Source organism: Agelaius phoeniceus, chromosome 16, assembly GCF_051311805.1.
Source record: "Agelaius phoeniceus isolate bAgePho1 chromosome 16, bAgePho1.hap1, whole genome shotgun sequence".
NCBI classification, from domain to species: domain Eukaryota; kingdom Metazoa; phylum Chordata; class Aves; order Passeriformes; family Icteridae; genus Agelaius; species Agelaius phoeniceus.
The window spans coordinates 10366881-10387495 of record NC_135280.1 but is presented as its reverse complement, the minus strand read 5'-3'; the positions used below and the strand labels follow the sequence as shown (position 1 = coordinate 10387495).

The window sequence follows — 20615 nt, the reverse complement described above, 5'->3', positions numbered from 1 at the left end:
CCTGCTGCACAAGGGTGAGCTGTAATGCCCCTTCCCTTTCCAGAATAACATCATTTAAATGTCTCCTTTCATTGGAAAAGATCTGTGTCCAGAGTGAAAGCCAGGGTAGTATTACAGTGCGTGTGCACTGCTTTATTTATTTTTTTACAGGTATCAAAACAAGATTAATTTTTTAGCTATACATAACTGTGTAGTTACACATATCTTCACCAAAGCAGTGGGTGAACATGGTTCATGACTTCTGTTTTATTCTATTTGGCCCTAAGCCTGAACATTAAAAGACAAGCATTCAGTATTTTTAATAACGAGGAGGTCCTTTGTGTTTGTAGTTTGAAAGCTCTGAAAAGTCAGTATTGTGTACAAGAGGGAAAGGCAGTTTGGATTTGTTTATTGCAGTTCCATAGTTAAACAAATCAGCATTGTATTTTCATTACATGTACTTTCTGGTTAAGATAATCCAACAGTTTGAGGTTAGTTGACAGCTTTTCTGAAAGCAGCGTGCTCCTTGTAAACCATGAGCACTGTCTGTGCTCACACAAACAACTTTTTGGTGAAGCTTTTAAGTAACAAAGGTGTTAAACCTTCCAGGATCTAAAGACTCAAACACAAATGACTTTATTTCATGCAGGCATAATTCTAGAAGAGCTTTATGTAAATATCTTCCCCTGAAGAACAACAACTTTCATTAATTACTTTTTTTACTGCTCATCCTTTAGCTCTTCCTTATTTGGTTACCTAGTGCCTGTCTTCCCATGATCTTCAGTGCCATCTTCTGCAATTCTCCTGCTCTGTCCTGTTGAGGGAACAGAGCACACATGGCTATAAGCATAACCTGGGCCACAGGGATCTCTTATAAAAGCAGGGAGCTGCCAGCTGGAAGCCTGAAGGTTGAAGATGGCTCTTCCAGCTCTGCTTAAACTGAGGAATTCGAATTATAGCAACTCCACAGATTTAACTTAAGAACATTCTTTTGGAGCTTGGAAGCAGCTCAGTTGTGGAGCTCAGCAAGCTTCCAAACATGGAGCAAAGTGACCTGGGGTTATGGCTCTTCCATGTGACACTGCCAGAGAGGCTTGGTGGAGAATCAGGATTATCCTGGGCTCACTGCAGGAACTGGGACCCAGGAAAAGCCAGCCCTAGCCCTGAGAGGCAGGTTGGCTGTTCTATCCCATGGGCTGAAGCTCAGTACTCACTCTTGGGAACATCTGTGGTGCCAAACAACCTTGAAGTTACTCTGCTGATGGTTTTTGGTCCTCCTAACTTGCAGTGGATGTAGCCATATAAATTAGCAGTCTGGAGGGAGATCCCAGCAATCACGAGAGCCTGTGGACAAACAAGAGTTCAGCAGGAACAAAGCCATGGCTGTGCACTGACTGTGTAGGATATACACGTGTGTGTGTGTGTGTGTGTGTGTGTGTGTGTGTGTGTGTGTACACACTGTCCAGATTCATGTGCTGTAACAGGGGGACATTACTCCCAATCATAAATGGCCTTCAAAGACATCTAATCATGTCAAACACAATAATTCCTTTCTACAAATATTTATATCAAAACACCAATACCAGTTGTGTCATTCTGTATCTTGAAAGACTTCATTACTTTCCTAAAAGCACTTACTCAAAAAAGGACTACTCAACAGATTCCAGAAACATTTCACTTTTTTTAAGCCCCATTCAGATCTAAAAGTTTTACATCCAGATACATGGCACACCTGCAGGCCTGTTCAGCTGACAAACAACTTACTACAAACAAATAAGATCTGTAATTTATGGCTTTACAAAGAGCATCCATAGATAGATTCCCTACCTAGCATTGACAGGCAGTGAAAATAATCAGTTCCTTTTGTGGTACTTTAGGTTTAGCAGCAGGTGGAACCAATCTGACTAATGCAGTAATTTATAAAAATGTTTCTCTTAGCCTTCAGAGCCAGTTTCCCAGAAGTGATTTTATTTTTGTTTGAGTAATTTGCCTTTTACAAGCACCTGGGCAACCTGCCTCCTGTGCCAGTTAGAGTTGTCTCCAAGCAGCCCTTGGCTTAGCAAACAATCTCTGCTTTTCAAAAATAAAGGTGGAGCCATGAACAAAGAGTGCTGGTTTAACTATTGCTTGTTTAGGGGCAGCAGAAAGCAGTTAATGATTTGCAATTGATTCATGCCCATAGCTGAATTTCTTGTTTAGTTGAATAATGAATATGCAATTTTGACTGTTACTGGTTATGTAGCTGCACATGTCAGAGGCGCTTTTTATCTTTTCAAACTGAGTTAGGAATTGGTACTGAGCATGGCTGGGAACTTGACAGAATGAATAACGTGACAATTAGCCAAGCATTTAATGTTTACAGGGGAAAATGTGAAGATTTCATAGACAAAAATATCTTAATATAATGGAATATATGAGGTACATTTCCTCTCGTATTTAGAAAAAAAGTGTTGGGGTTTTTTTAAGTAGATGACTTATAAGTAGAGCAATTATAAAATACTTACTTATAGCTCAGTTTATCAAGGTTTTATGAGCTAATGAGGCTGGTTCTTTCAAAAGGAAATGGTACCAGAGATCTAAATTCCTTACTTTTAAAAGTACATTTAAGTTCCCAGGAGACCTAAAAACCTGAAAACCAAGATCACTGGTTCATTTTTTATCCTCTCCTGTTTTATTTGACTGAAATAAGTTGGGGCAGAGTAAGTTGCTACAGTTAAACAGCTCATAATTTTGCCCACCACTTGAGGTTCTCTAAAGGAAGGAGTTGACATCTGATAACCCAGTGGAAGTACAGCTAAAAATTCCCAATCCATTTCAGAGTGCAAGCCTTGACTGCAGAAAACTCCTCGGGATTCTTTGAAGCTGCTGGTGACATTTTTCTACTGCTGAAAGATTTGGTTCAAAACTAACAGATCTGGGTTTTCCCTCTACCAAGATTGTTTTCAGTACCCCCTGACTCACCAGCCATTTCAGCTTCAAGGAGAACAAGGTGCTAAAGAAAAACATTGTCCAAATCACTGGGCAGATGATGAGACCAAGCCAGAAGATTCGGGCTTCAGCTTCAGTTGAGGCAGCTATTGTAGGCACCTGGAAGAAAAAATTGAAACTATTAGTCACAAAGTCAAAACCCACAATAAATGACAAATTACCAGAGGAGGAAGATTTCACTTATCATATGCACAGAAGATTAACTAAGAAGAGCAGTAGCTCATGCCCAGTTCCTTCCTGATGCCCTACTGTACACAGCATTTTCATCCACAGGGATTTATCAGTTGGTTCTAGTTCAGACAAGAATTCTTATAAAAGTGCACATTTCTATACATTTTCATAAAAAGATGCTGTATCTTAGCTTAATTTATATCTTGCATGAAGCTTATTTTCCTATTATATAAATATTTGGTTTTGCTTCTGAACTCTGCTGCCATTCCATGAATGAAGAACCACAGCTTTGAAAATGCCTCTTGTGTCATGCTGGAGTTGAGCACACTGTAAGTGCAAGGGGCAGCCTTATGGCCTGTGCTCTGTCTGTTCTGCAGGGAGAGCAGAAACTTCAGAGCAGGCTGCAAAGCCCTGCTTACAGATTTCTACAGGTCAGCACAAGTCACATATCTCTATCTACACTGAAGGGCTCATCACACTTAAGAAAAAACAAAAAAAACCCTTAAAGTAAGAGAATTGTTCAGAAGGCTCTGATCTTTCCAAAATTCAAAATCTCACTCCAACCCTCAGACCAATTGATGACCACTAGTGCCAGCTTCTGAAACAGAAGCATCACAATTGGAAAAGAAAACCCTCTGGACTCTTCCACTCTGAAAAGAAAAGCTTTTTAGTTAATTTTCAGTATATTGAATTTTCCATGTATTCTGTCCTGCAGGGTTTCCTCTATTCTGTCTTCAGGCCTCCCTCAGTCTCACAGTTAATTTGTCTTCCATGCTTGGGGCACCCCAGAGCCACAGCTGAGGCTGCAGGGGGCACTGCAGGGGGCACTGCAGGGTGCAGAGGGCACTGCAAAAGATGCAGGGGGCACTACAGAGGGTGCACAGGGCACTGCACAGGGCACTGCAGAGGGTGCAGGGGGCACTGCACAGGGCATTGCAGGGGGCACTGCAGGGTGCAGGGGGCACTGCAGAAGGTGCAGAGGGCACTGCAGGGTGCAGGGGGCACTGCAGGGTGCAGGGGGCACTGCAGAGGGCACTGCAGAGGGTGCAGGGGGCACTGCACAGGGCACTGCAGGGTGCAGGGGGCACTGCAGAGGGCACTGCAGGGGACAGCAGCAGCACAGCCAGCTGGGCTGGGGACACTGCTGGAGGGCTGCAGAGAATGTCCCTGTGAGCAGCCCCGGGGTGCTGCTCTGCCAGGCTCAGTGGGGCTGCAGGGACAATGTCAGCAAGTGAAAGCAAACCCCTGAGTCGTGACTCTGGCAGTGATGCCAAATGCCATCCTATTGTGCTTCTTTCCCCATAACTCATTGTGTTTGGGGGGCATTGGCAGTATCAGAATGCTCTGTGATCCAGGTTCTCTTTCCCACCATATTCCATATTGAAGGTGGATAAAATATTAACTTCAAAATACTAAATCTGAACTATTCAGCATTGCTTTCCTCAAGAGGATTCTGTGTTGGGATTATCTATGGAAAGATGTGTTTATTACAAGATATTCTCACTAGAAAATAAAATAGAACTACCAGAAACATTTCATACCTATAGCACCATGCTATGAATATTTATTCTGCTGATCCATATGCTGACAATGTTGTGAGACCTGTTTTGTCCTGAATGCTTCCAGGATGTGACAAACAGTGCTCACACCTGAATACTGACATTGTTTTCTATGGAAGCTGGATAAAAAGTAACTGTTACAAAGGTACTCTATTTGTTACTTTGTTTGACTTGGTATCAGCTTTACAAATTTCCTATGGATTCTGTTTGCCTTGTGCCTGCTTCTATTAATATATTTACCCTTTTTGCTTCAAACACCCAGTGACTTTTTCCATCTTCATCAATCTGGTTCCACCAACGCAAACCAACCAAGAGTCTTCCTGTCACATTCTAGTGATGAAACCATTATTTGCATTAATCAGTAGCACAAGTCTCTTGTCAGTATAACAGTTAAAATAGAAAAAAATTAAAAAGACAAGTATGTTCAAAAATCATCTTTTATCTAATACAAAAATTACTTCTAAAAGCTGTTCCAGCTGGAGTACAACAGCCATTAATGATGGGTGAAGTTACAAATTTATAGGCCTCTTCTCTTTCAATATGATAATAAGCACAATAGCACTTACTTAGACAAGAAATTATAGATTGTATCTTTTTCAAGTCAATTATTGGGTGCTTGTTGGACAAGCACCCAATAAACAAATTTATTCAGCAAAAGAGGAATACTAGTAACAGAAACACACTGGAAAATGGGAGATTAATGACAAGCAAATAAGCTGTGTAGGATCAGGGAAACAAACCAAGAAAATATTTCAGCACCTGGATGAACCAGAAGCTTTCAGAATACTGGAAGTGCATCAATGTTCACTTCTACAAAACAAAAGCCTTGCTGAACATGGAACCCCTGGATCCTGGGTTGGCCTGACCCACCTGCCTGCATGGGATTAGGGCACCAGAGCTACAGCTGGCATTCAGGAGTCTACTGCAGCCCCTGCTGTGGGGTGTGGGCACAAGGCTGCAGATGCTGACATTCTTCAGCATCCATTGCTGAAAGCCAGTATTACTTTAATTTTTTAATTTATTTTTTATGGGGGGAAGCATACAAACAAGTTACCTATGGCAAAGCAATTTTCTCACCATATTAGTAGACCTTAGTAGTCAGCCATAGAAAACATGGTGCTAAATAACTAACATATGTGAACATCTTCATTAAAATGGGCCAGACACTGAATAAATCAACAGATTACAATATTTTTGTCACTTCTGTCATTATACATATTTCAATTTTGTTTTAATTAATGACAAAATACTTCCCAAGGTAATTACTATTCAGGGTCATCTTACCTTGACAGACCAAAAGTCAAAGGATAGAAGGAGGAGAATAGTGACAAAACAGGCAACAAAGCTGTTGCTGAACCAGTCACAGAACAAGTAGGTAACAATAGCACTCACTCGGAAAAACAGGTGGAAAAAGGTGGCCAGTGGGTGCCTAGAAGAAAGCCAGAGCATAAATGAGGTTATGGGACAGAGGGAATGTCACAGTGCTGGCTGACAATGTAGCACAGCACAGGTATTTCAGGTTTATAATGGTATTTTGGTTTGTAGCTGCTATTATTTCAGTGTTGGTGTATATCTTCATTATCAAACAATGGTATTTCCAATAGCCAAGCTTCAGCCTAAATCTAAAATACAAATGTGGTGTTCCTGTCAAAACTTTCTCAAAGACAGAACAAAATATGGAGCCCCTCACCAGATCCTTTGATCCTGTGTGAAGGAATTTAGTGGCTGTGTGCAACACAGTACCATAAAATCCTTGTTGTTTCATTAAATGAATCAACATTGCAAAACACGAAGAATTGAGAGAGCTCTTACGCCTTTCAGAACAGCTTTGAAAACAAAACATTAACTCTAAAAAAATTGTAGCTGTTTGCTATAAGACAAAATGAACTTTCATATTTAATGTCTAAACCCAACACTTCCTTTTAGACAGGCAGAATGATTTGGGAACCTAACGGTTCTTCTGAATTACTGCTTATTAATTTCACTAGTATTTACACTTTGCTCATTGAACAAATCTTTGTCTGTAACAAAATAAAGAGAAATTTCAGTGAAAGAAGTATGTGACATGGAATACTGGCCTGCACAGTAGGGTGGGGGGCTGGAGAAAGCTGTAATGAGCACAGCACAATTTTCAGGGTAATATGCCAAGTAAAAATTTTACTCTGTGCAATTGTTTGTGTTAATTAGTTGAAAGTGAGAATTAACTACAGGCTCTTGCAGTTAACTAACTTCTTCCTTGAAACTTAGAGAATAAAATATCTGAACGAGATATTTAAGTCAACAATTGTCTCCTTAAGCTCCTATGCCTCTGTGACCAATTAACAGTAGAATAGCCAATTAACAAAAGTATGGCCTAGGGTGTAATCAACTATTTAACTATTAAATGTTATTCTGTTATTGTGTTTAATAAAATGAGATACGTAATATATACACAATTGCTTACTATAAACTTACATTATAGCTATATAAGAATAATAACTTTTATAACTTTAATATCCTTGTTGTTATATTATTTCTCTATAGCTGTTTAACTGTTCTGGTGTTTATCTTTCTCCAGTGGTAATACTGTGTTTGTAGTACTACACATATGACTGGGGAGGGAAGGATGATGCACAGGTGAAGTTTATATTTACTCCTGGTCATGCCCATGTGAACTTCAAACTTTCCAAAAACTTCTTCTGACTTAGAACTGAACATGTGACATTTTAAGCAAAGAGGCTTTTTCTGCCATAAGCAGCCAGGGGGGTGGAGTGGGTGTTGTGAACTGGCTAAAACAGACAGGGCCTTGCTGCTTCCAGCCTTGATCTTGGTCAGGAAGATGCAAGAGTCAATGATGGAATGTGCCCTTGTGCCCAGAGCAGCTTTCATAGATCACAACCCCAAAGCACACCAGGGTTGCCTGAGCTTTTCTCATGGATCACTGCTTCAAATATGGCAGTAACTTTGGGGAATTCATGTTTCACTTTGGAAGGCAGATTCAGCAGTATGACTGGATTACAACAGGATTACTGTTTGGATGCTGAATTTGTTCCAATGTCAAACATTGAAGGGTATTTACTAAAAAACAAAACAAAACCTATGAGCAAGAAGCTGTCATTTATTACAGTGCTGAGCACTTACTGAGACTCTGGAAAGGATAAAGGAAATGGCAACTCTACAATGGCTCAACTTGGCATAAATTTGCTCCTGAAAGGACAGGAACCCACTTGCTTGGCCTTCTTGTTTTCCTGCTGCATCTGAACATCCATGTGATGCACAACTGGAGCCTCCAGGCTCAGTGATTGCCATTTACCTTGTTCTAAGAACCTCTGTTCAGTTTGGGAGCATGATGCCTGTTAGGACAGGAAGGAGCTGTAATCAATTTAGTTGCATCCCATGTTAAAGAATCAAATTTGGGTCAGACCTAAGCTGTGCCAGTGAACTACAGGAAAATCATTCCAGGTGCCTGCTCAGAAGCACCACAGCAGAACTCTACATTCTGGCATTTTTTTTTTTTTCCTCCTGTCTGATACTTCAAAATGTATTGAGGCAAATTTTGAATAAATGAGCTCTCTTTTCTCCTTGATCACTGTGTTTCCTGACTGATTTGTAAAAGAAGCAATCATATGCTCCCTACTTCCAGATCTAAAGTCCTAGTACTGCAATCTTTATCCAATTTCTTAGGAAAGAGGAAGAATTTCCCAATTTCCAGAACTTATCTTTTCCCAATTTCTTAGGAAAGTAGCCACTAACCTTTTGCTTTTAAGGAGCCCTTTTGCACATAGCCTATGCTAATTTTAACCAAGTTCAAGATATATGAAATTGGAATAAAGACAAATGACTGGAACACCTTGTTATGCCCTCTAATATGATAACAAAATTTTGCAGCACCTAGGTGACTTCCAGGCTCATTTGCACAAGATTCTCCAGAAATATAAAAACAAACACATGTGAGCAGTGTAAGCAGTTTCAATTCTGCATTCTATAGCAGATGAATTTTCAGTACTACATCATCTTTCAATATTGTCTTGAGGGCCAGAAAGAAGAGCTGTCTCTAATGAAGCCACTGTCTGCACAAAGTGGATCACAGAATAGTACAGTTTGCTGATACTTTACCTGTGCTGTACTACTGATAGCATGAATCAGGAGAAATCTCTAAGATCTCTAGAGTAAAGTGCTGTGTGCTGTGACATCCTACAAACATTCCAGGGTGGTTTCACTTCATGCTAAATGTGGTCTGGTCCTTCAGAACCTGTGGCTCATGTGATCAAGGTACTTCTAAGCTGTACTTTCCAGCTTAGTTGAATCCTTGAAGCTATGTTCTCCAAGACTGCGCCAAAATATAAACCTTCATTTAAAATGTGTGCTGTTGCTAAGGTGTAAAACCAAGGCAATTCTGGGAAGGTTAATCTTATGTCAGGGCTGACTCAAGTAGTGACAAAGTGCAAAGCACTGCTTCACCAGACACTTGTAAAAGTAATTATATTGTAAAGCTACATGATTGCTTTTTATCTCAGATAATGTTGTGTCAGGTTTAACATCTATTATATTTCTTTGCTTACACCTACAGGAAATATTATCATTGGAATGGACCAAACGAAACTGGGGCAAGGCAGAGAAAGCAATCTAAATCAAAGCTGATTATATACATTATTGATCAGTGCATGCCTAATTCCTTTTGACATAAAACTTCCTTTCACAGTCTTTGATTGGAGATTCTTCAAACGCCACTGATTGAACAGCTCTGTCACCTGGGACCTCCGTGTGGCCAGAGCTGCAGGGTGACACCTCTGGTGAGGAACCCAAGCTTAGCCTGACACATGAGATGGGTTAAGGGGTTGGGTTTCTCAGGTAATGTCTACAAGCATAAGACATTTCATATTCCACACAGCATCACATCCCGTGGTAGGAAATCATGACAGTTTTATTGCAGCTATCTGGCTGTTCAGCCAGGTGCCCACTGCAGTGCCTGAGCACTGCTGCACAGCAGGCTTTGCTGGAGCTGAGCAAAGCTGAGCACTGCTCCAGCTCTAACTAAAGCACTGTTTGCTTGTTGTTTGGGATGTTGGGTGTGTCTGCTTTTCATTTCCAGTGACCGGGTGATGCCGGGCAGGAGGGCCCGGCCTCGCCTGCTCCAGCCCGAGCATCTCCCGGACAGAGGCCCCCCAGCCTCCCCGGGCAGCCTATTCCAGCGCTTGACCACCCTCCCTGTAAAAAATGGGAATGAAGTGTTTAAATGGAGTTCTCTGTACACCGGAACAGCCAGGGCCGCCCGGGCCCGGGCGCCGTGATGCTGCGGCCTCCGCGCCGTTACCTGATCCGCGCTTTCCGCAGCGCCAGCTCCTCCTCGCTCCCGAAATCCAGGGACACATCCTCGGTGTCGTCCACCAGCGCCTGCGGCGGGAGCCCGTCAGCGTGCAGGGCCCGGGGGAGCCGCGCCCCGCCCGCAGCGCCCGCCGCCCCTACCGCCCTTACCTGCTTCATCCCGGCCCGCGGCTCCAGGCCCGCAGCTGCCCCCGGGAAAAGGGGCCGGGCTCCGGCAGCCCTGCGCGCCTGGAGCGGGGCTGCCCCTCGGCACAGCCCGCGGCGGCTGCGCCTCACCGGGCACCGCCCGGGAGACCCCCGGGACAGCCGCTCCTCCCTGCGGCCCTGCCTCGAGGGGCCTGTGGCCGGGGCCACAGCGGCTGGGCGGGCTTTAGCAGCGTGAGGGGCTATAGCAGCGTGAGGGGCCCCGGGAGCCCCGGCCGGCCCCCCCGGCCCTCAGCGCGGTCAGCTGTCTGCCCCGCGGGTTCGCCACACGCACCGGCCGGGTCAGGGCCGCTGGGATCTCGTGCTGAATACAAGCCCTGAAAGGAAGAAGGAGTGGAGGGAAGGGTGAACGAAGGTGTATAAACATGAGAGCACAGCTGCATGTCACGTTTGGCGCACACCCCCAGCCGGCCGGTGCTGTCCCCGCGGCCCGCGGCCCTGTGCCCCCTGTGTGGGGGCCAGCTTTGAGGGCAGGGGTGGCTCCACAGCACCGTGCGTGTGCCTTAGGGTGGCTGAGGTCACTCGGCTCGTTCAGCCTGGAGGAGGCTGAGGGAACACCGCAGTGTGGTCTTCAGCATCCTCACAAGAGGAAGGAGACGGGCAGACACTGACCCCTTCTCTGTGGTGATCAGTGACAGGACCCGAGCGAATGGCCTGGACTTGTGTCAGGGGAGATTTAGTTTGGATATTAGGAAAAGGTTCTTCCTGCATAGGGTGGTTGGGCACTGAAGAGGCTTCCCAGGGCAGTGGTCACAGCACCAAGCCTGACAGAGCTCAAGAAGTGTTTGGACAAAGCTCTCAGGGTGTGACCTTGGGCTGTCCTACGGAGGGCCAAGAGTTGGACTCAATGATCCTTGTAGATCCCTTCTAACTCAGGAAGGAATCAGTGGTAAATATTTTTTTACGGTTCCGTGATAAATATTTTTTTCATGCCTTAATTTAAAATGCACGTGGATTATGCAGCAGACATAAAAGAAGTGAAACAAGACAACCAAACTTCAGGATAGGGGTAAGGGTTTCACAGTAATGGGGGGAAATAAACTGGACAGCTTAGTATGAAGTGGAGGGTCAAGGAAGATCTGATTAACCACAGCCACGTGTAGATCTGACTAGCTACTAGCATTAAATAAATCTGCAAAATGATATAACTTCCTAGTCTTTTCTAAAACATCTAACTAAACCAGGTTGTTGAGTAAGTACAGAAGTACTTACTACTGAGGTGAACTTTTCAAAAATATGAACTGGAAAGCAGCTTTGCACGAGACTTACTGGAAAAAAGCAATACCTAATAGGTAAGAAAAACTGATACACTGTTCTTAGTAGATTATAATTGCAAAGCAGGAAAGGTATACTGACTAATGATGTTAATATTTTGATTGTCATATTTTGACCTTGGTAGTGTTAAAACCACTTGTACAGTGTGCTAGTAAGTACTGTAGACTGCCACTAAAAAACTGAAAAGGCACCTGCAGTTTGAGGGGATGGCTCACAATAGCCTACAGTATTAAAATACTGAAGTGGGCTTTCACTCTGCAAGGAGATATAAAGAGAGAACTCTCTTTGAGAGCTCTCATGAGATACAGTTATTAAATCCGTGCATACCTGAAGCTGACCCTGACTTCATTTCCTGTATCAGTGTGCACTTCTGCTTCCAAGCCATGAATTAACAGTAATTCAAACAGAGCTGGCTTCTGACTCAGAAGCAGCTCCCAGAAGTCACTGACAGAAGCCTCAGCAGTGCTGGGAGGTCTTGCATCCTCCTGCCTGCCAGATCATTGACCTCAGCTCCTGCAGCAGCTCCTCTTGCACCTCTCAGGGCAGTTCTGCCAGCAAATCTGATCCTTTGCATTTAGTAATTCTGTGATGTTGCTGTATTGTCCAAGCCATTTCATTTTCATTCTAAGGCACCAGAAAATAACTGTGTCCTGTGTCCCTTTATCATGTAAAACAGCATCTCTATGGGAGAGAGGACAATTAGCCTGTCACAGCACTCAGTGTCTGATTTACTACACTGAATTCATGAGTGATGAAATAACTGAAAAAGAAGAAAAACCTGTGTTTTGTGTTTTGATTTTAAAACAGATAAATGATTCCTCAGTTTTCCTTCCTTCCAGTGCCTATCTCCCCTGGCTCACTGTAGGGGTTATCTGTTCTCCTAACAAACTCTATTAGATAATCCCACAGGAGACTGTTGCTGTACCATGCAAATAGTTTTGGTAAATTCTCTAAGAATCTATATGAAATTGTGCTGTGTGATTATTCAAGGTATTGTATGGCTTATCATTTTCTTTTAGAACAAATTGAGAGCTAGAAAGAATTCTTGGTCTCTAGAGGAATCATTGGTCAAATGAATTTCTTTCTTTGGGGTTTGCTAGAAAAGAATTCTTCCTTGTTTTAAAATTAATGCATCCAAGTGAAAACTCATTAAAAGCTTCTGGTGTTTTTTAGGATTTTACAGAACAAACTGTCCTATTTTCAACACTTCTTCTGATTGTAGCTTAACTACAAATTGTTTGAACATTGGAAAGATTAGCAACACCCTAAAGATGATGTAAGTCCTCAAATACTGCTTCAGCAGCCCCAGATGAAGAGATCATTACACTGAATTTATGAATTGTAGTTTGGTTTTCAGGTTTTTGCACAGGAAAACCTAGACTATTTATGAAATATATTAAGATTTCATTTAATTGCTGACTGAAGTATATAGCATAAAATAGTTCAAAAATACATCACATGCTGCTGTGTCCTTGCCATTACCTTACAGGGAATTCCCTCCCCACAATAAATAGTGACATTTCTATTTTAGAACACTATCAGAGTCTTGATATGAATATCTGAAAAATCTCTCCCATTCTCTGGTTCAACAATAACAAGAGCTTCTTCCAAGATGAATATGGTGCTTTATTCACCCGCTTACCGGGAAGTCAGCTGATTGCTCTTTCTTCTTGGAGCACTCCCTAGAATCTTGCAGAGACTTATCCAGGACTTCCCCTGTAAACTGCCTAAGGATATTGTGAATAACTTGACTGCTTTTGCTCTGGTTTAGGCCTTTCAATGGAGTTTGTAGTTTAGTATTCTGTTCCTCTGAATGTTGGAAAATGTTGTTCATCCAGTAATAACTCTTGCCTCACTTGCATTCATCAGAGAGACACTTAAAAGGTCTGTTGGTGCTTCAATAAAATGTTTCTATTAGGGTGTGATAGGGCAAATCAGAGAAGGTACTAAATAGATAAATTTCTAAAAGCATCACTTTCTAATTCATTTGTCAAAGATAATTTCCTGCTTTGGCCCAGAACCAATTTCTATAGATTTTTTTGGCTGTACATACATGAATTGTTGAAACTGGCAGCTCAGTATTAACAGGGGAGAAGCCACAAGATTTACTTGAGGGATCAGGACAATTTCTTTTATATATAACAATACACTCTCAGTAGAGATCAAGTTCTGCCATCAGTAAGAAATGGGTAACAGAAAAATATGTCAAAGCTGAGGAAGTTTAGGCCCTAAATATAAATGGGGATTAAAAAAATTATTGATCCCTCATTTAGTTATGCCAAAAAAGGTGAAAAATAATTTTTGAGTATGTGAAGAAAGGAGTATAAATTCCCATTATTGCACAGTAACTGGTTTTGATTCTAAGAAGTGCAGTAGCAGTTGTATTCCTTCCAGTTAGGGAAAAACCAGGGAAACATTACATATTCTATTAAATACCTTATTTTATTAAGCCTGTGTGGCTTTAAGGCCTTATTTAACTCATGCTGTAGAAATCTCTAGTGCAGTCACCCAGGAAACGAAAGGCTTTGAAATTATTAATGAGTTTACTTCAGTGTCATTTTCCTGCTTAGACTGTGAAACATCCAAACCAAGGGCACACCAAGGCAAAGTCACCAGCTCTCTTCCAGCCTGGGGGGCATTCCCAGCATTTGGATGCAGATTTTTCAATGTGTTCAGCTTTCTATATCTCCTGGTGTGTTCAAAGCTTCAGTCACTCTCAGCTGCACTTCTTGATATTTGTTCATTTTGCAAGTCATCGTTCATGTCTCATATTGGGAACTCCAAAAATAAGGAACTTGGGCTGTCCAAAGTTTGGTTTAAACAACTTCATAGATCTGCTGCAGTAAGCAGAGCTTATCCCCTTCCATTTCCCAGGTCCATTTCCCAGAGTGGAAGTGGTTTCATCAGAAAAGGTGCTTAGAGTCCCTTCCCTCCTTTGCCACATGAACTTAAAATACCTGTACACTCTCACACAAGTATCCAATAGCTCTCCTGCCTTAAGCCTCTATAGTCTTACTGAGAAAAAATAATAACAATATCTTAATCTATTAAATAAAAGACCCTAATGGCTATCAAAAAATTGAGAAGCTTAGTACAATAGGAGGTTGATAAGAAATTGAGCACTGTTTCTTCTACTGGTTTATCTGCAGAAAGAAAACTTAAGTTTGCTTATGAAAGCTCTATGTTGCTTATTCATTAGATTTTTTACATGTTTCCTTTTTCTTTTTTCCCTGTGGCTGCTACTAGCACCTACACAGCCTTACTCAGCTCCCTGAGGATCTTGCTGGACAGTTTACAACCACTTTGACTGGCAATTTCCACTCCATCCTTTGTTGTGGAGCCTGTGACTAAGCAGCTCTTGCCATACTTGCTTGCACTTGTTTTTCTTGTTTGTTCTAAACTGACAAAAATAAAGGGAATTATTTATCAGAAAAAATTCAAAGAGGATATAGACAAAACACAAAGAAAGGGTTTCTAATCTGGTGATGCAATGAAATGAAAAACCTGTACCTACCATTGTTAATTCTGTGAATTTTTCTGTGAGCATGTGAATTTTTCTGAAGCAGCCTGTGATGCCTACTTCTATAGCATTATTGTTTAATAGTATATTTCCTAATTTATTAATACTTCTTTTTCTAGTTCACCAAATAGCTTCAGCTTCCTGGTATTCCTTGTACTCCTCAGTACATGGAGAACTTGAGGGGTTATCTGAGGTATTAAAATTCACAAAATCCATACTATTTCTGTAGGTTTGAATGGTGCAAAGAGGAGGAGGTGCTCTGGATTGGTCTGTAGGTCCCTAGATCCCCCAGATAAGCTGTAGGGACATTAAATGCTTTGGATGGGATCTGCCACACTGACTGGTTGTTCTTTACAAGATGCACCAGGTGCTCCTGGACGTAACTCTGAACCTCTCCTAGAGGCAGGGACCTGATCTTTTGGCAAAACTGAAAGCAAAGTTCATGTCTGTGGCCTATGACCCCCTTTTACACCCAAGGCCATGATTTAAGAGACCATAATTTCCTCTATGGCCTGAAAGGTGACAAGCCTCAACCTCGCAGCCTCGAAGAGGAGGAAGTTCCAGGCTGTGCTGGACATCTCCACTGCTGTTCCCATGAAAACTGTTCTGCCTGACTTCCCTACTGGAGGGTGTTTCCCTGTGACTGGGACTGAATTCATGAGGCACACACCTTTAAAATCTATAAATAATCACCAATTAAAAATACTGAAATAAAGCTTGGATGAAGGGCAAGAACCCAAACCTGCTGATTTCTCAGAGAATGCACTGTCTGATTTTCACCCTTCAAGTAGGGCAGAGCAGCTTCAGCAGAAGGGTGGGAGAGCTCTCCTTCTCCATGTCAGAGTAGCCCAGAGACCACACTGCAGAACTGTGGCAAGATGGACCTGAAGCTCCTGAAAAAGAAGATGGTGTGACCTTTCTGTGATACCACCATCACTGTGTGAGTTACAGTAAAGCACAACCACCGGAATGGGGGTCATGGTAAGTGCTCCTTCATTCAACTGACTGATGGCAGAGCTGCTGTGTCTGATGTGGATTCTGAAAACTTTTGTGTCTGGTGTGTGTTTTAGTTGACAAAGATCAGAAATGATCTAGGGAAGCCCCTAAAATATGTGGCTTCTTCAACTGTCATTTTATTATTTTTGCCCAGTTTTTTTGCTTCAATCTGAAACTTGAAACAAGCTGTGGTTTTTTGCAAGCATCCTTTTCCTTGTTGGCTGGAGCTTGCTGTATGCTGTTTCCCATTCTTGCTCTATTTTATTTCAGTGAGGGAAATTACATTTCTTGCTCTATTTTATTTCAGTGAGGGGGTTTATGTCACATGTTCCAGTGTACCAGTGTACTGGACTACTTATATGAATTCCAGTGGTGGTGAAAGGAAATACAAATTTCTTTTTTTTTTTCTTTTTTTTTAATTGCTCTTAGCTACAGATAAATGAGAAGTTCTTCTGTCAAAAAGATGAATACTGTTGTGCACTGCCTGTTCCAATACTAATGCTAAGGGATCTGTGCATTTGTGATGTTCACAGACTCCTTGAAAACCAAGGGAAGGCATAAGAGGTTTTCTCAATGTCTTCTCCTCCATCTACAGGCCAGGCAGCTGCCAGCTGCTGGTGGAAATGCTTGCTCAGAGCTCCAGGACATGTGACTGGCTGTGAGGGGATACACTAATGGGAGAATGGCAGGCTGCTTGTGGAGAAAGAGCTCCTCTCCATAGGATAGTTCCCTCCAGAAGCAGACAAGCAAATGAGCAAACAGCTTGTGGTACATCATTGCCACTTAAACATGAGAAAAGCAGATTTTCTGCAGGTTTCACCCCGTAAGCAATTTCCACCTTCAAATATTCCCAGGCAGTGTTCATCATGACCAGGAGATGATATGCTTTTCAACTGAAACAATGGATTGTTTTCTCTGTTATATCTAGATTGGAGACAGATCAAAAGCAAGATGGACTTTGAATGGCTGTTAAGATATAAAGATTTCAAGTTTGCTCCTGTTTTACTCTTCCCATGTGTTCTAAGTATTCCTGAAGAGTTTTCCAACAAGAGCTGCAAGATCATAACAAGGAGGTAGCCTTGTTTCTATAGAGCTGTCCCTGGCTTTTGCTGGGCTTTAGACAAACCAAGCAATAACGTGCCAAAACTACTCTGCCTTTGAACCCAAAGCTGATTATCTTGTAACAGGCTAAAATAAGGGAAAGGGGACTAGAGAGGCTCAAACTTTGGTTCAAGTTCTGCTGCTACAGTCCTAATTTGCAATAATTAAATGTGATTTCTATTTCTGGTTTTGTTTTTGCATTTGTAGAAACAAAAAAATTTTATTACCACCTTGACACCAAAATCCACTGTGGTTTATGACATACCCAAATGCCATGTGCTGAAGGACATAATGTGGCCTACATTGGTACACTTTCATCTACCTCACTGCCCCTGGGAAAAATAGTGACATTAATTACTGACATTTACTAATATAATCTGGGTTCCAGAATTAGCTGTAGACTTTGCGCAGCACCGTATTTACTTAGAAGTGATACTTCCCTTCTATGCAGAGAAATCAAAAGCACAAGTTCTCCTTTTCAACTCACTTTCCTCTTTATAATGTGTCACAGCACAAACAATGTGTGTGAAAAAGAGAACTAAGTCGGGCCATACATTTTTACTGTTTGGTGTTTCTTATGTAGCTATTGCTTAGCAATAGCTAAGATATTTCCATAGCTAAGACATGTATTTTCTTTTGGATTTTGAGAACACTACCATGACAATCCCTAAGAGAGATGCAGTTGCTGTGAAATATCTGTCTTATCTTTAAAAGCTGCATGTGAGTTAAAGAGAATCCACAGAACAGGAAGGGAAGTCACATGGAAAAGCAAAGTAGTGAACTGCTGATGTCTATGTATTGTGCAGCTTGAATCATTATAATCAGAAAATAGGGAAATTTGTTAAATAGACTTTTCAGTCTATGAGAAATTGTTCAACCAGCAGTACCTCAAAACTATTCACCCTGGACCGAAGGAATCCTGAACAAAAATTCTGCTGTGGAAACCAACTTTTGGCCAGAGAGGCCAAAGGCGGTAGCTGACTGAAAAACCAGAGCTCAGATACAGAGCAACATGAAAGGAATTTTCAAGGAAGCACAATTCCCTGTTCCTAATGCAGTATTGAAATCCATAGGGACTTTGCAGCAATGTCCATGAGCTTTAGAGAACGTGGCCCTCAGTGAATAAGCACCAGCCCTGCACTGTGCAAAGCAGAACTGCAGGAACATCCTTTGGGTGAGTCTCAGGAGCCTTTGGTTATCAATGTTGTGCCTTCCATCACACACTCACACGGGATTACCTCAGCAACTCCACCAAGGCTTGCAGCTCTTAATGCAAACCTTTCTATGTCTATTATGAAACTGACTTCCTGTAGGTAAGTAAAGCTGGGATATTTTGGAAGTTGTTTTGAACATAAAGGCTCAGTCTTTTAGATTGCAAGGGTGGGTTTTTTTCTCTAAAGCATTTTTTAAAGCCATCTGATCAAGCCTTTTCCTTGCTTGCTCACCTCAGAAACTAGCTTTGCTTCAAAGTCCTCCACCATCCATCCACACCTACATTTCTAGTATCACCCACCATATTTCTTCCCAAATGCTATGAGGAGCCTCAGTAATGCAGCATGTACACTGCAGGTGAGACACACCAAGATAACACTCTGCAATGCTGCTGGTCACACCTGCAGCTTCCTCAGAAGGTAATTTTTGTAGGTGAAGTTAGGCATTCAAAAGGTTCAGAATTTCCAGTCTAGTAGATGCAAAGACAGATTATGGCTTCAAATATTTGCGGTCATTCAGAATTTCACTGGACTTTGGACAAACATTCTCAGAGAGCTGAGGGAGCAAGACTCAAAAGAACAGAAAGACTGAGCATACAGAATAATTAGTATGAGAAGTGAGGGAAACTTTAAATAATAGAAGATGGAATACAAATTAATAAGAAACCTATGTAACTTGTAGCCAATGAACATTCCCGCCTTTGTTTGCTAAAACAAATTAATAATGAAAAGTTCTAATAGCTGTGGTGCTGGTTTTGTGAATTTGCCACCCAGCCTCCCTTTCTGTGCAGAACCCTAAATAAACCAAATACCTTGACTCTGTATGGGGATTGGCAACACCAGATGAAAAGAACATTTTGGGGCAACAAAGGCATGGATGAAAATACAGAAGGAAATCCTCAGGATACAAATTAAGATGATTCATGTGAGGGCAAAATACTGACCTCTATCATTACATACATTCAAATTCATATTTTAAATGTAGAAAACCATAGAATGTGGCCTGGTATCACTTATGCTGATGCTTCCAATACTACTGAGCATGTTCTGTCTTCTCCTTTGGCAGTAGGTAGTGTCCCAGTCAGCATCAAAGCAGAAGCTGGTGGTCACCTGTAAAGCTTAGGCAGTTCTCAGCTGTCTCACAGCCTCTTCTTTTACAGTCTGCTTTTCTCTCAAAGACCACCTTTATAGACTACTCCACTAGATGAGCTATGATTTGCTCCAGCAATTCCTTTCTTTCCAAGCACCCATGGGTGTTGTACAAAAAGTGGACAACCAGTCTTTGCTGCAGTCATAAACTGGAATCACAGTAATAAACTGAACTTTTGTTCCCCAAACTTTTGTTCTTGATGTGTATAGGGATAGCCTCATGGATTCCAGCCTCAGAAGCTGCTAGAGATCTCCCTGCAGGGCTGCTGAAGGAGTTTATCACCTGAGGGGTTGTGCTGCACATTGGAATAGAGCTAACAAATAGCCATGTGAAATTTTGTACAGATTTCTTATGCAGTGATTATTTTATTGTCTACTGCCAAAACAGACCACTAAAATACAGAATCTGTATTTGTGCAGCCTTTCATTATTTTCTGTGCTGTAAGTAACATAGTGCTGTTATTCTGAGATGTTGCTGTTCTTCAAAAGTGCAGAGTTCCAATACAGCCTGGGTGTGGGAGAGCCTGAAGAGGCTGATGTCCTGCAGCACAGATCAGGCTCCATGTCTGTAAGTGCTGCAGAGATCAGCTGCTCCCAGGGAGGAAACAGCTTTCTCTCTTCTCAGTGAGCATATTCCCATGGAACCTGGTAGAAATGGATCTCCTCTGCAAAGAGAAAATTCTTATACAGGTCAGCAGCTGCTTTGCTTATAGGTGCTGCTGTCTTGTGCAGGAACCATTTCTTACTGGCAGCTGATAAAAACCTTGCAGTCTGAAGCAGGGAGTCTGGATGTCATTGTGTTTATCAAATCCTATTGCCTTTCCCCTTCAGACTCTGGTGGAACTTTTCTTAAAAGCTATAGCCAGTGGAATAATAGTACAAAAAGTATCTGTTCACTCTGGAGTACAGTCCCCTTTAAAATTAATTTCTAATTTGTGTAGGTCTATGCATGATTAAAAGTAGAAAACTAAGCAAATAAGCTTGCAGATCACCACAAAAGCAGCTATAGGCATCATGAGAGGAAGCTCATGAATGAACTTGGTTTTCAAAAGGTTGTTTGTCTTAACACCAGGTAGGCATGGCAAGGTAAGTGATGATTAGATGAACAAACATTCTGTCAGATGCTGCTACAAGCAAACTGTGAACACCATGTGCAAG

At 41.9% G+C, this 20615-nt stretch overlaps 1 protein-coding gene across 2 annotated transcripts; it reads right to left on the bottom strand.

Annotated features, from left to right (window-relative positions):
- Nucleotides 1–372: 372 nt before the first annotated feature.
- On the bottom strand, nt 373–10522 carry TVP23A (trans-golgi network vesicle protein 23 homolog A). Of its 2 annotated transcripts, none has more exons than XM_054643484.2 (7): nt 10152–10522; nt 9991–10070; nt 5982–6126; nt 4938–5027; nt 2941–3066; nt 1194–1323; nt 373–793 (listed from the first exon to the last, which is right to left on the bottom strand). In XM_054643484.2, exons 1-7 carry the CDS (start codon nt 10158–10160, stop codon nt 732–734), a joined length of 642 nt encoding a protein of 213 aa, XP_054499459.1. In that variant the 5' UTR covers nt 10161–10522; the 3' UTR covers nt 373–731. The 2 variants fall into 2 exon arrangements, with proteins under 2 accessions (XP_054499459.1, XP_077042824.1); XM_077186709.1 differs by having other exon boundaries at nt 6090–6126; nt 10152–10513.
- Nucleotides 10523–20615: the final 10093 nt, after the last annotated feature.

Excerpts from the sequence above, each read along its gene's own strand:
- TVP23A (XM_054643484.2), bottom strand. Across the intron at positions 6,127-9,990 it reads CTGCGGAAAGCGCGGATCAG|GCACCCACTGGCCACCTTTT; the intron begins GTAACGGCGCGG and ends GCTTTCTTCTAG. Across the intron at positions 1,324-2,940 it reads CCTTGAAGCTGAAATGGCTG|GCTCTCGTGATTGCTGGGAT; the intron begins GTGAGTCAGGGG and ends GTTTGTCCACAG.